Source organism: Sturnus vulgaris, chromosome Z (assembly GCF_052056855.1).
Source record: "Sturnus vulgaris isolate bStuVul1 chromosome Z, bStuVul1.hap1, whole genome shotgun sequence".
In the NCBI taxonomy this organism is placed as follows: domain Eukaryota; kingdom Metazoa; phylum Chordata; class Aves; order Passeriformes; family Sturnidae; genus Sturnus; species Sturnus vulgaris.
Window position 1 is genome coordinate 69430843 of NC_142283.1, and position 14694 is coordinate 69445536.

A 14694-nucleotide genomic window follows, 5' to 3' on the forward strand; every position below is an offset into this window, starting at 1 on the left:
TTTTACGGTATCTGCTAATGCCCTCTTTTCTTTTGCAGACCCTTGTGATAATATGAGAGAGATTCTCCAAAATGTGGCCAAATTACAAGGCGTGTCAAATATGAGAAAACTAGGTCACTTGAATAATTTTACTAAGGTAAGAGCTCAAATAGTGTCATAGAACAAATGTTTGATTGTACAGGTAAAATGTTTCGTATTTACACAGTCAGACATTGGCTGGGACATTAATGAAATTGCTTAATATCACGGAACAGTACTCAAAGCCTACATAGTGTGGGAAAGGAAGGTATCAAATAAGGACAAGAAAATACGTGAATGCAGAGTTATGCTGAAGTTTGCATACCTGTCCTACTGGCTGAGTTTTTGTAGTATTTTAGTGCTTAGAAGATGGAAATATCTCTCAGTTAATGGGTAAAGTTGCATAACTAGAGCTAAAAATTTGGTTCCTACTGTGCAGAATTGAAATAAAATACATGAAATGCCAAGACTTTCTGAATGCAAACTGATGGAGTATGGTGAGGGGGAAGGACTGTATCAATGCACATTATATGCAATGTTTTGGGCACTAGAAGAATTTGATCTGCAACTTTCATTGCAGTTTTCACAGTGAAAAAGATTTAAAGGGTCCATTTCTGAAATGTGTCCATGTTGATAATCTTTGGTATGCTTCTTCCAAATTGTGGACAGATGACAGGTACACTTTGAAAATATAACAGATATATTGGAAGCTGTCATTGTGAGCTGATGAGACAAGAAGTAAAAACTTACTGCAAGGGTAAGCTGAAGGAAGAAACGGTGAAAGATGCTCAGAAGGACAGCAAGTAGCATTTTTTGGGTAAAAGGGAGACCTGTGGAGAAAAGCTGAGACAATTCATGGGAGGTGGTCAGGAAGTTCGAGGAAAGGTGTTCATTGTAGGATGGTGAGTAGTTGTGGTTGGACCAGTGTTGCATCTGGCAATGCAAGGAAAATACGTGTTGCAGTCAATGAGGCAGGAAACATTGAAGCTTCACTGTGAGCCTTACCCAAATTTATTGACTGATAGAAGGACATGGTGTGTTGTACACCTTTCTGATAGAGATAGGGCAGCACACCTGAAATGAAAACCAAGTTCCTGTGACTGAGGATGGATCCTGCAACCAGCAGCAGCCAAGAAATAACATAGTAGAGGAGAATGTGAGGGTTAAAGTAAGGTTTAAATTATGGTTGCAGATAACTTTGTTACAAAGAATTGAGTAAGACTGCCAGGAGTCCGGTTGACATTTTTGAGCTGATCTTAAGTGAAAGAGCTAATACTCAAGGGTAGGTCTGGGAAACCACTTGTTAGGAGAGGGACAAACATGCGTGATAACCTTTAAGGGAGGCATCTTGGCTGTTAAAATCCTTATGAGATTGACCACTTCAGTGGTAATGTGTAAGATTCACTTAACAGGAGAGTGAGTACTGAGAACAAAGTCATAATAACAAATGGATTTATCTTCTAATATATTAATAGCAAATCTGTAAGTGCTAAATTTTCTGGATTGATTCAGAGCATGTGTAGGTGCATAGCATTCACTAAGGAACTGAACTTCACATTGAAATCTCTTCTTTGGGCTATTGCCTTGTGCCTGTCAGACATCAGCCATTGACAGAATGCTGCTGTTTTCACTGGGATTTCAAAATGTGTTGCAAGAAAGCCTTCTCTTCTGCTAGAAAAGTCTGATGCATAGCTAGGTTTTCTTTTTTTGTGATAATCTTGAAATTTTGAAATGTGAATGCTTCCAAATTCTCTAATTGTCTTAAAATTAAAGAGCTAGATTAGGTTTGTAGATGCACAATTTATAGTGAAAAGTCAGTATTTGAAACTATAGATCTTGAAACAGAGTCAATTTCACTATTGAAAATCAGATGTCCAGCATCCATAACTGTGTTAAATTAATAAATATGTATATTGTAATTAAAATATGAACTAAATATTCTTTTTAAAATACAGTTTTGAGAGATTGCATAATTCCATAATTGAATATTTTAAGAATATTTGGGGGTTTGTTAAATCCAGTATTGAAAATGGAAAATACGTAGAAAAATGGAAGGATGGTTTTCATAAATTGCACTTAAGACTGGCAGGAAATTATAAGTTTGTGAAAAGCAACTTAATAAAATTAAATATGATGTTTGAAGATGGAGACTGTAGTTCATAACCTAATTTTGATTCTAAATCAAAATCATACTACTCAGTTTAATATTGAACACTCTTTCTTACATTCATCTCCCTGGAATACGTACTTTGTAAGTGTATAACTTAGTGCACTTGATTTTTAAAACTCTTCCTGTTTTTGTTTGAACTGTAAATGCATTTATGAGAATAGAATAAAAGTTGCAAGTTGTACTGTATTGTCTGCCTTGTGGTTGGAACAATTCTGTGTTTGTCATTCCAGTGGTTAAAAGTGAAAGCCTGGAGCTTGGCGAGATAGTTCTATTTCCTTTTTGCTCTCTGTTCTTCTACCATGTGTTGGTACGCTCTCAGTTCCTCCTTTGTGAGATAGGAGTGTGAGTAAGATTGATATGCTAAGTGCTGAGGATGTTTGTATCCTCTCTTGGAATTATAGTGAATATGAACTTGATTTGTTTATAAATTGTCGCATTTTGAGGTCCATTTTTGAAGAGTTAATTGTTATCTGGGGCATTTATACTATTGATAGGGAAAGGACCTTTGGAAATTTTTAATAGCGTATTTCAGATAAAATAATACGGAAAATCTATTATTCTCCTGCTAGAAATATTATTATACTTAAAACATCTGAACTAATCTAAGCAGTTGCTCCCAACTACCACACGTTTTTCCTTTGAAGACTGTGAATCTCACTGTTTTAGTTCTTTAGTCAGGGATAGCAAAATGTTTTTATCACTTGGAAACAAGTAATGTTATTTACTTCAAATGTTGAGTTTCCTGACAAGGATCATGATAGACACCGAGTTTTGTATTATTTTCAGGATATCTGAGGCATGTTATATGTTCAGGTTTCTTTACTTGAAACTGGGTTGGATTTTTAAGGTGAGAACTGTTCCCCTTACCTCCCTTTTTTTGAGGAGCAGGAACATAATCAGCCTCTAAAAATTACTGAACTAGTACTGAACTAGGCTCCAAGGGCTTTATGTAGAAATTAAATACTTTAAATACTTTTTTTAAATGACGGTGGTCAGAAGTCAACAGGAGTTTTTAGAGACAGTAAAGCAGATACTTTATATGAGGCTTGTGTGCTTAGGTGATGTAACTCCTGTTTCATTGCTACTTCCCTTTAAGAGAAACATCAATTAGTTGTGTTCAGGTCTCCACAGCACCCATTATTATTGTGCAAAGTATGCTTTATACATGATAGCTTACAAAAACCTGCATTTCATTAATTTTTTGCTAGTGCTACTGACTAAGTCATTGGTGTTCAACTTCTTTGCCCTGTATCTGCAGAACATGCGTTGTTCTTGCCCGAAAAGTGGTCTAAGTTTTCTGTTCCGGGAAATTAGCGTTCCCAGTCTGGTGATGTACAGGCTATGGAGAGGTATGTTTTGTTCTGAATTGCAGCAGCAGCAGACTTAGAAATTTTATCTGCTTTGAATGAGAGCACTCCTCCTCTGCTTCTTGTCACCTAGTAAGTGAAGCTGCAGTTTTGTAGGCAAAAACTTTTATGAAGTAGTGCCTCAATCTACAGTCCTTTCAAGCCACCTTATTTAAGCTAATTTATATTCTGACCTGAAAACTGTTGGAGGATTTAACCTCTAGTAAATGGTCAGTGCCATTTTCAAATGTGACAGCAGTTCACAAGTCTGGTATATGCATTTAGCTCCTGTAAGCTGAGTAGGATTACCTATCTTTAATGTATATGACCACCTACATAAGGCAAGCACCTTGAAGTTTCCCAGCTTCTTCTGATTATTACCAAAACATTGTGGTTCCGTCTTCTGGATTTTCCCCACCCCCATGCAAACTAGTAAGAGGTAAATCACTGAAAACCAGAAGAAACTGTACAGTTGCATTTACCTAGTGGAAAATACCTTTGTGATTTGAAGTATTTATTTATAATCCTCTATTATGGAAGGTTTGTTCCACTGGAAGCTTCTGAGAGATCCTTCATACCTTTGTAAAATTACATTTTCAATCTGTTCAAAACTAATTGTTATTATTTAATAAAGCTCTACTATTCTGCTCGTATATCTGTTAGCTTTTTACCATGCTGCTGACTTTCCCTAGGATGATATGGATTGAGTGGTTTGGATATGAGTATGGCCATAGAGGCTTTCATGGATTATGTCTCTGATTCATAGTCTTTCATTTTAGAGTCTGATTGTCTTTTGCAAAACCCAGATATCTTACACTGACTGTGTTGCCTGACTGTTACATTCATCCAGGTAGATAAACCACTAGCAAAACCTGGAATCTCAGGATGATGTAGCAGATAGCAACAGAAAATGTACTTAGAGACATACAGCTGTGTAACAAACGTGTCTGCAGCCAGAGTCCACAGTTTCAGTAGGGGCTTCTCTTAAGACTAGGAGCTACAAAGTAGTCTTCGCTTAAATATTACCAGTGGTGGCTCAAACTGTATTTCCAAAGTTACAATGCAATAATTGCATTCTGAATGCACGGAATAATATAATATTTTTACCTAGTAATTGCTTTGGCTATTCTGCTAAATATAAATTTGAATGGTCTCAAATGTACACTCCACTTGTGCATGCTGTTGACCTCGTATGGTTTTGTTGTTCTGAGCTACTGTTTCCAAGACATGTTGATATGTTACTCATATTGCTGTGACTCATCTGAGTAGTATGAAAAACTCATAGCTGACAGTAAACGTGAAAAAAGCCTTCACTGTAAGTTAGTCACTGTCTGGCCTAATGTACTTACCATTTTGTCCTAATATTTAATCTTACCCTCAGAGAGTCTTTCCTATGCCCAGTCACGGTGTATTGTGACCACAAAATTTTAATTTTTAGGTGGACTCATTTGCAGTTTTAACTTACACAGTGTACTCTGTTTGGTTCTGTTTGTACCTATATAAAAATATATAAAATTTATTATGTGTATTTTAAAATGTATACTTTTTACAGGTAAGATCTATATAAGGAAAATATAAATAGTACAAAAATATAAATAGTTTCAGAATTCCGGGTATTTTGCACTTTAATGAACAATATCAATGTATAGCCAAAGACAAATTTCAGTATTCTGATACTGCTTGCCTACAGAGTTATGTCGTCATGGTATGTGTGTTAGTTAGCTGTTGAATCTTAGAGGCAAATGTATGACAGTTACTCGGCTTTGTCAGAAATTCAGCCTTCTACAGATATCACTGCATTTGGGCCAGAATCATTGATCTGCTTAGTGTTGTTTGAAGGTGAAATGGGAAGAAATCAAGAATGTTTTTTAGTATAATATATTTAAAGACAGACATTTATAACATAGCAAATACCCAAGGAATTGGGACCAGCTGAACAGTCTGTTCTTTATAGGCGCTTCCATAACTAATTTTCCCCCTTTCAAACTTACAGAAATCCAGCCTAACCAGGCAGGTTTTTTTTTCCCCTGGATTGAAGAAAACCAAGTGGCTTAGCCTTCATGGGTGGATTTTCTACCTGCCTTGTCCATTTTTCTGCTACACTTTTTCCACTTTGCTCTTAAGATGTGCCACACAAAATTTTGTTCTTGCACTTTTGAGAGTAACCTGTGAAATGGAAAAAGTCTTTTAATCTCAGACATAATGCAGTCCTATTAGTATTTCCAGAGATAAATTTTGCTTTATTTTTTGTTATAAATTAATATTCTTAATGTTAATTGATGGACATTTTCTTTTTCTCTGCTGGCCTACTTTCATTCCTTGTGTGTCTGTTAATGTGTAGTACCCTGAAGGATATGCTGTTCCTATTATTTAGTTAAATTTTCTTATTGGGTTTGGGCACTCATTTCAAGTTACTGAAACATTCTTGAATTCTGATCTTGCTGTCCATTTTTTAGGCCCTTTTCTATATGGAGCATGTATAAATTACAAGGAAAGCGAATGCTTAAGTAGTGGTGTCCCATTAGAGGGAGAATAAACTAGTAGCTATTTTCTTTTCTGTGGGAGAAGTATTTCAAATGTATGTTCAGACACCATCACTTTTATAATCATTACTGTCAAGTTCAGAAATTTATATCCAAACAGCAGTTAAACTTGATGAGTTTTAACTTGTCAGATTACATGACTCTGTTTGAATTTCAAGATAAGGTCAAGTTCTTTTTAGCATCGATGAAGATGCGTACAGTGGGAGCACATATAGGTGAAAAGAGTTGGCATTGAGGAGCTAATAACCACTGTATATATTTGGTGAGAATGACAAACCAGACTAGAGCTGGTCCAGTGAACTGAATGGTTTTTAGCAGTGCCGCAAGTTAGGTGGGTTCCTGGAACATGTCAAATGCTTCAGTTTAATCTCAGGACTGCTCAAGATGCAAACCAATGGTGTGCGATAGGAGACTAGCTTCACTAATGCACTAGTGCACATTATAGCAGCTTTCTGAAAGATGGGTTTTTCCTACATCAGAATTAAAATTCTATGGGTTTTTGTAAAGTGGGAAAAATAGACTGTTGAGGACAATATGTTGTGTTAAGTTAGGATTTCTCATTTTTGTCTGGGGTGGAATGCTGGGGCGAGGTTTAGATGTATAAATGATTAGCCTAAACAACTATTGATGTAACTGTCTGTAACTGAACAATGAACTGTTTTTACTCGCTATCTTCTCACACTGTTTTGCTTACACTCTGCCAGCCAATTTTTACAGTTCATAAGATGTCAATAGAAATGCTAAAACAGCAGTGCTGGCCTTAGGCAGTCCAACAACATGGCATAAAAATAGATTGATGTTAGGAAGTGACATACTGTCATAACCAGTTAGTGCATCAATTGTCTAGTTTTATTATTACTTAAATTAGAAAGGTGGTAAAGAAAAGGTTATGTAAAACTTTCCTTATGTTTTATAATCATCTTTGTTAAAGAAAAATGCCAAATCCAAAATACTTCAGTTAATTTAAATTATTTGAGTCGAAACGTCGAGGTGATCCAGGCCAATTTAATAATCTCTCATTAACAGCCTTAAATTTCCACATTATCACTAGGTATTTTTCTTGAAAGACAATTTCGTAAGATGTAATGTGATCACTAAATTAATTTCTACTTGTTGAGCATAAATCTAAGTATTATTTGAATTTTAATGATCTTGCTAATAAAACGGGTTTACTTAAAAGTGGAGATTCTGTGCAATATGCCATATTTTCAGTAGGAGGCAAACAGTAAAACTGAGGCACGGAACACACTAAATATTTTAAATTAACCTTGATTTGGCTCTTTGTGTTGTTTATTATAAATTTCTTATTGTTAGCAGTAAATACATATAAAGAATGAGTCACAGGGTTTGATATATTGCAATATTTTCAGAGCAGAGGTAATGACTAGTTAGCACAAATACTTCCGGGATTCCTGACTGAGGAGAAACTTAATACTGTGCTGACTTAGAACTGTACACTTGGCTGTTTTGAAAACGGAGGACAAAGTGCAAAGCTATTGCAATCAGTATTAGTCACTTACATTTTTGGAAGTGCTTACAAAAATGCTTTGGGATTTGGACATGATAATATTTTATAATTTTAGCCAGGAATAGTAAATGAGATTACTAAGAATTCCTTTTCTGCTCTTGAAAAGAAGAACAGCATCAGCTCTTCTTACAGAAGAGATTGTTTTCCTTTCCTCAAGAGGCTAAAATGAAACATTGGTGACCTAGGTTGCTCCTTGTAAGCATGGTTTTGGACTTAAAAAAGGTGCTTGTAAATCTTTTCTGTTCACAATGACTAGATACGACTTAAGTGTCCAGTTTGTGACAGTTTATAGCTGTCTTTTTGTGTGTGTAAATTCAACCTTTGCTGTGATTTTTCGGAGGTACAAGTTTCTGTAGAATGGATGGCAGGCCAAGACCAAACGTCAGTTACAGGACACTCGGGCCTTCTGTTTTTTTTTTTATACTTCTGTGCTACTGTGACAAAACAGGGCAGTGGACCATCAGAGTCAGTCTGTTTCAAAACTCTTACCTGAGCCCCTGCAGATTTGCTTTGACTTCAGTAATTTTTGCTCTTGCTCGAATTACCAATTGCCAGCTAGCAATCTGGTGGTGTAAAATGAGCCAACCAGTACACAGCTTACAGAACTGTGCAACCTTTTTTTGGTATGAAAATACACAGGTGAATCTCTGTATTTAATGTGTATAGGAACGCAATCCAGACAGCCAAAATTCTCAGAGAAGTCTGAAGCTGGTACTCTCTCCTTTGCTACAAATTGAATTCCACAGGTTTTTTGAAAGCATTTCCCAAAATATATGGTTTTCATGGTCATTTTTGGAGAGCTGTAAATAATAGGTATTTTCTTCTATTTCCAGCTTCTTTGTAATACTGGCCATGCTGAAGAAAAGTTAGGTTTTACCTATGACAGCATCATAATATGGTAAGTAGTAAAGAGCACTAAAGCAATACTAGGGAACTTTGTTACAGTGCAATTAAATAAACTTTATTTGTACTTTTGAGATCGTATTTTGTATTTGTAATGTGTTTGAAATTTCATAATGCAAGTATATAACCTGCAAATATTTAAATGAGTAAAATCAGAAATACATTATTTATTTTTGGGGCAGAGACAAGCCCTTCAAGGCAGAAGTGTAGATTTCTTCATTATATTCCTCACAGATCTAAAAGTACCTCTAAATATTTCAGTCCTTGTAGAAAGAACTTCTAATAAAAATGTACATCTACACAATACAGAGGTTACTCTCGATACAGAACCAGGATTTAAAGATCAATATTTATGTTGTATTGGTATGTATTTGTCCATGTAGCATTGCTTTCCCTGCTACTGACATGCCCTGTATGTATATTATAAGTGGAATTTCTGTCTGTTTTGTGGCTGTTTCTGACTGTCAGTTGTACATGCTTATTTTCACACAGAAATTTGCACATTTGTCTTGAAGACCAGCAGTGGTAACAAAAGCAAATAAGGTCTAATATTTAATGCATTTCTGTGTTCTTTTAATTTAGGTCTCACTTAAGGAAAAGAGCTTAGGAAAGCTAATTGCTCCTTGAGCAAAATGTCTTTATCTTTTTCACTAGTTGTGTGTTTTCATTGCATACTTAAAGATGGTGACATATATCTTTTTCATAGCTTTTTCTTTTGTGTATTAAATCTCATAGTCTTGTCCTTTGTAGTGGTTTCACTGTGCCAGTTCTTTAACTGGTCTACAGCTTCCTCGTGAGGGGAAGAGGAGGGGCAGGCACTGAACATTTCATTGACCCAGTGACAGGACCCAAGGGAATGGCCTGAAGTTGTGTCGGGGAGGTTTAGATTGGATATCAGGAAAAGATTCTTTACACAGAGGGTGGTTGGGCAGTGGAACAGCCTCCTCAGGGCAGTTGTCATATCCCCAAGCCTGACAGAGTTCAAGAAGTGTTTGGACAGCATTCTTAGGCACATGGTGTGACCCTTGAGATTGTCCTGTACAGGGCCAGGAGCTGGGCTCAAAGATCTTGGTATCAAGAATACACCTGGTATCAACGCAGGCTGGGGCTTGAACTGATTGAGAGCAGCCTTGCTGAGAAGGACTTGAGGGTGCTGCTGGACAAGAGGCTGGACATGAGTCAGCAGTCCCATGTCCAGTCTTGGAAGTCCAGAAATCCAGCTGTGTCTTGGGCTGCATCCAAAGTAGTGTGGGCAGTGCATTCATATTACAAGAAAGATGGTCTTGAAGCAATTTCCTGCTTGGTGCTGAAAGTAGTAATCAGTTTGTCTTTATTGCAAATGATATGGCAGCCTTTCACTTGGGAGTAGGCTTTTGTTACAGTGACTTACCCAGGCCAGGTATTCACCAAAAGATGCTGAAGAGTTTTTGCCTTGGAGTAGCTGATTACCATGTATGACGACTCTAGGATAAGGAGAGAAAAAAATAAGTCCTTTATAGAAGTAGAAATCCAGTCTCACTGGCTGAAGTATTTACATTCTTAGATGTCCAGTAAAAATTCTTCTAGTAAATGTCATTGGGAGGTTGATTCCCACCGCACCCTGCGTGTCATTCGTGAAGAGGAGCTAATCTCTTGAGGGCCTTCAAAGGAATAGTGTGCTACTTGTGCTTTCTAACTCCACTTCTAGAGTTCTTCCATATATAATTTCTTCTTACTTACCTTATTCTACCTCTTAATTTTCTTGGTTTTGTCAGTATTTCTTCTGTTTTTCAAATAACAAGTTGTATAAAGGTTTTCGTTCTGTGTCATTTCTTGTATGTACAAGGTGTTACTTGGGGGAAAAATTCATTTGTGGCTTTTTAAGATAAATATATTGTCTACATCTGCTAGCCAGGATGAGGACTTGCTTTCTAGGTTGCACACGAGAAGACCTGAAAGTCAGAAAATCAATTCAGAACATTTATTTTTAAAAATCATACTTTTTTTTCATCTTAAATGAGTGGGTAGTAGCTGCATGTAGATGGTGAAGTCTATCTGCCTAATGACTGTTTATCCCTCTTGTTTTCTTCATTGTAGTCTGAGGTTAGCTTTACTAAATGAAGCAAAAGAGGTGCGAGCAGCAGGATTGCGAGCCCTCCGCTATCTTATTCGAGACTCCAGTATTCTCCAGAAGGTGCTAAAGTTGAAAGTGGATTATTTGATAGCCAGGTAATTTTCCTCTTTGTTCTTGTTGTAAAGTCCTAAATCACTTACATTTTCATGATTGAGAAGAAGTATTTTCATATTCTCTTACGTTCTTGGTAAGTAGTTTTATATGCACTAGCTAATCCAAATAAAATGCTATCCTAATATATGATATATTACAAGTAATCCAAAGAATTTCTTACTTTAATCATAAATACCATTAACTGTAAATTAATAAGGTTGAAATATTAAATAAACTTCATGTCTTAAATTTTTGTGTGGGATTTGTTTGATTCTTTGTATTATCACTGGAGCCTTCAATACAAAGTCAGGGCTAAAAAGTAGTTGATGTCCAAGAATTTGTGACCTAAATATAATCAATGATACAACAGAAGAGTACTGAAGGGCAAACGAACAGTGAGATAATAAAATCAGCATGATGAATAGATGTAAATAATAGAATTTCTAGTGTTTCCTGTAATTAAATTTTTTATTTAATATGCCGATACAGATGTGTGTGAATTTCTGTTTATAAATATACACACGTAGTTTTAGTGTGCTGTTTAATTTTTTTTGGAGTAAAAGGACTTTCTGATCTGAGAACACTCAAAGTGTGTTGATGTGAAACATTACAAATACTTGGTGTGGTCTCATTTGCAAGCCACAAATGCAGCTAGCTTGGAAAATAGTTGTTAAAGCATTATGCTCTGCCACTGTATATTTGAGAACATTCTACTGACTTGATTGTAATGAAAATAGCTGAGAAAATATAAACTAAAACTAACTGATGTATCATAATGAGTGTGTTTGCTGAAAAGTGTAGTTTTTAAACCATAAGTCAATTCTTTTTCTTCTGTGCTGATAAGCATAAATATTAACACGAGTTGTAAACAGTTAAGGTGAAAGTTACTGTTGTTATAAACAAAATCTGTTTTTAAACTTATTTTAGGTGCATTGACATACAGCAGAGTAATGAAGTAGAAAGAACACAAGCACTTCGATTAGTCAGAAAGGTAAAATATCCTATTTATGATTGTATATGCTGTGCCACTCAGTTGTGCTGACTCTTGTTTGTCTCCATCAACAGTGCTTTTTCACAGTCTCTAATACCTTGCTTTATCTTAATCATGTAATATGGCTGATAATTTAAAGGAAAAATGTAGTGAAGAGAGTTGTTTAGATTTTACAGTTTTACCATTTAGCATCTCAAGTGCACTGGAAAAATCTTGCTTTTCCAAACCTGGGCAAGGTTTGGGAAACACCTATCAAAGAGTGAATGCAAGGACATAAAAACAATATTAAGTTTCAATATTGAACTTATGATGACTTCATTTTATAGTTTGTTTAAGCATCTGTGAGTGAGATTTCTGCCATGTGAGAAATGAGGCAAATTGTCACTGAAGTAATTACTCAAGGCTTATAGACTTAATGCTTTGTTTGTGGCAGTTGATGCTATCCATGTAGGGCTTTGTCTCAGATACTCAATAAAACATGGTTAGTCTGTGATAGTTACTGTACTGTGTACCCATGGATGTGAGATTTAGAAGTATAGTAGCTGCATTTTCAAGTTCATCCTAGAGAAATTGGCATGTCGAGGTACCAAATGTATTCAGGAAGCATAACAATGTCCTGTCCTTGTGCTGGACTTCACTGTTCTTTATTGTTCTCGTATTCTTATAAAAACTACCAAAGACTGAAGTAAAGTTTGAAGTAGTTGAAGAATGATTCCCCAGGAGCACTCTCTGTTTTAAATCTTGTTATATTTTAAATCTACCTAAGTATGTTTTCTGTCTTACAGAAGATACAATGTACTCGGTTAACACATGTGCTAAAAAAGAGGGGTTTAAATACTGAACATGGCTACCTCCAAACCCAAACAAGCAAAAAACAAACAAAAAAGCCCTACTATAAAGGAACAGATCCCTGAGGAAGTTGCACTTTATAAAAGTTCTTTGCAAATCTACTTTGAAATAACAGCTTCAGTATAGACTCAATAATGTAAATCAGAAGATGGAAACACATCCATAATTGGTTTTATTTGCATCAGAAATTTGTCCTCATTATTTCTGGGCTTTTTTGAGCATTTCCTACTTAAGCAAAAACTTCCGTCTTGCATGAAAGCAGAGATAGCAAGAGAAACAAATTCATTGGTTTGATCTGAATAAATGATGGTCAAAGAGAAATATTAAAGAAATCATACAGCTGACCCTTGGTGGATTTTTTTCTCCATCATATTGCAAGGGTATTGGCGTACACCAGCTGTGTGCATCGAATCCAGTCTGTGCAGCCACGTTTGTGGTTCTTTGATGCAGAGAACTATGATGGAAAGCCTTTTCTAGCATCTTTTGCTACATACCTATAGCATTCTATTTTCTATGTTGGTGTTTGACCAACAGAAGCCACCTAGTCTGCTACCACTGAAGTTTACAGCTTTCTCATGTGCTGTCTAGCCCACAACAGTTAAGCATGCATTGGAATAGAGCAATCAGTACTCTCTGAAGAAATACTGTGCTTCCTTAATAGCACATTCTGTATTTTCACATTGTCTTTTTGCTGCCCTACTCTTGCCCTTTTTCTGCCTCTGTCTTCATCTCCCTCAATGTCTCAGACTAGTGATTCGATTCCAGGATTCCTAAAGGATTATGTAAAGGTCTAGAAGGGAAGAATGAATGGCAAATGAAAGGGAAAAAGCTAACAAACTTGTTCAGAAGATAATTTACTGAAACTGAACTGGGTTTTTCCAGTATGACAGAACTATTGTTTTCAGTTTCAAGATTTGGCTCTTTAACCTCATCTTTGGTAGTAAAAATGTTTGTGAGAATTACATAGATTAAAATTAAAACTTTCTCTTTTCTTTCTTTTCATAGAGAAGAACAACAAAATATAAAATATTTTGTATTTTTAGTATTTCTTTATGAATTTAGAAAAGGCAATCATAAATTTGTTTTAAAAAATATTAGGTTTAAATGGTGTAGGAAGATTGAAAAAATCTGATTTTTTAAACTTGATGTCCAATAGTTTTTGAAGGCTGTGTGCTCACTGCCTGTTTTGACTGCAGTTACCTCTACATTTTCTGGTAAAAGCTTTACAATTCAGTAATATATTAAGCCATGAAAAGGGTGCAGTGAAGTTGCTTCAGGAAGCATTTTTCTATCTAATAGAAGTCAATAAGACATTTTTTAAAAAATTTAACAATCTGGGTGTTTTCTTTTTAAAGCAGAAGTCAGGGTTACATGCAGTATATACCATCATCTTTCTTCCTGTTTTCTAAAGAAATATAAATTGTTAATTTTGGTTAAAAGACCAAATTCATTGTCTTTATTACTTATTTCATCTTAGCTACATGTAAGTAGCTTTCCATTACCTGTCCTTGGTCTTTAGAACTGCATTTTAATACCTAGAGCAGATACAAGGAAATACAGAAAATTGTTTATTCTACTGATGTGTTTAGAATTGAGTATTACAAGAAACATTTCCTTCTCGTGTCTTAAAGAAGACAGTGAAGCAGAACAGCTTGTGTCCTCACAGGAAGTACCATGTTGATATCAGTTGCAGTTGCAGGTTTTAGAGTGGATTGGTGCACCTATTCTATTGCTTATTCTTGTTTCTTCTTGCCAGTGTAAAAGTGAAAGACTGTGTGGGTGGGAGAGAATTTGTTTTTTCCTTAAAGTCCTATCTTAAAGCTTCCTGTTTTGTTGGCGTTAACATTATGTATAACAAGAAGCTTCTTTAAAAACATGTATTTAAAGATAGATGTGTTTAAACTCTTCCAATATTTTGATCATAATGGTTGATCCTCTCTCTGCAAAAAAAGGTAAAAAACTAATTTTGCACAAATACCTATAACACATCTATGGGAAATGTAAAGTGGATACAAGACAAAATGTTTTTGGAAGAATTACAAAGATAAGCCTTGTTTTGTACAAGTCAATAAAGATGATAAGAAAAGCATGGGAAAGTACCGTTAAATTTTAGATGTTTGATGGATATTGAGTATTTTTT

At 35.5% G+C, this 14694-nt stretch overlaps 1 protein-coding gene across 1 annotated transcript in view; it reads left to right on the plus strand.

The window, feature by feature from the left end:
- Nucleotides 1–14694, plus strand: part of RICTOR (RPTOR independent companion of MTOR complex 2) — a 73761-nt gene that overhangs the window by 17519 nt on the left and 41548 nt on the right. The window contains exons 3-6 of the mRNA XM_014875488.2: nucleotides 39–136; nucleotides 8439–8503; nucleotides 10585–10716; nucleotides 11642–11705. Of these exons, the coding sequence (XP_014730974.1) occupies nucleotides 39–136; nucleotides 8439–8503; nucleotides 10585–10716; nucleotides 11642–11705 (359 nt within the window). The remainder of the gene's footprint in view (nucleotides 1–38; nucleotides 137–8438; nucleotides 8504–10584; nucleotides 10717–11641; nucleotides 11706–14694) is intronic.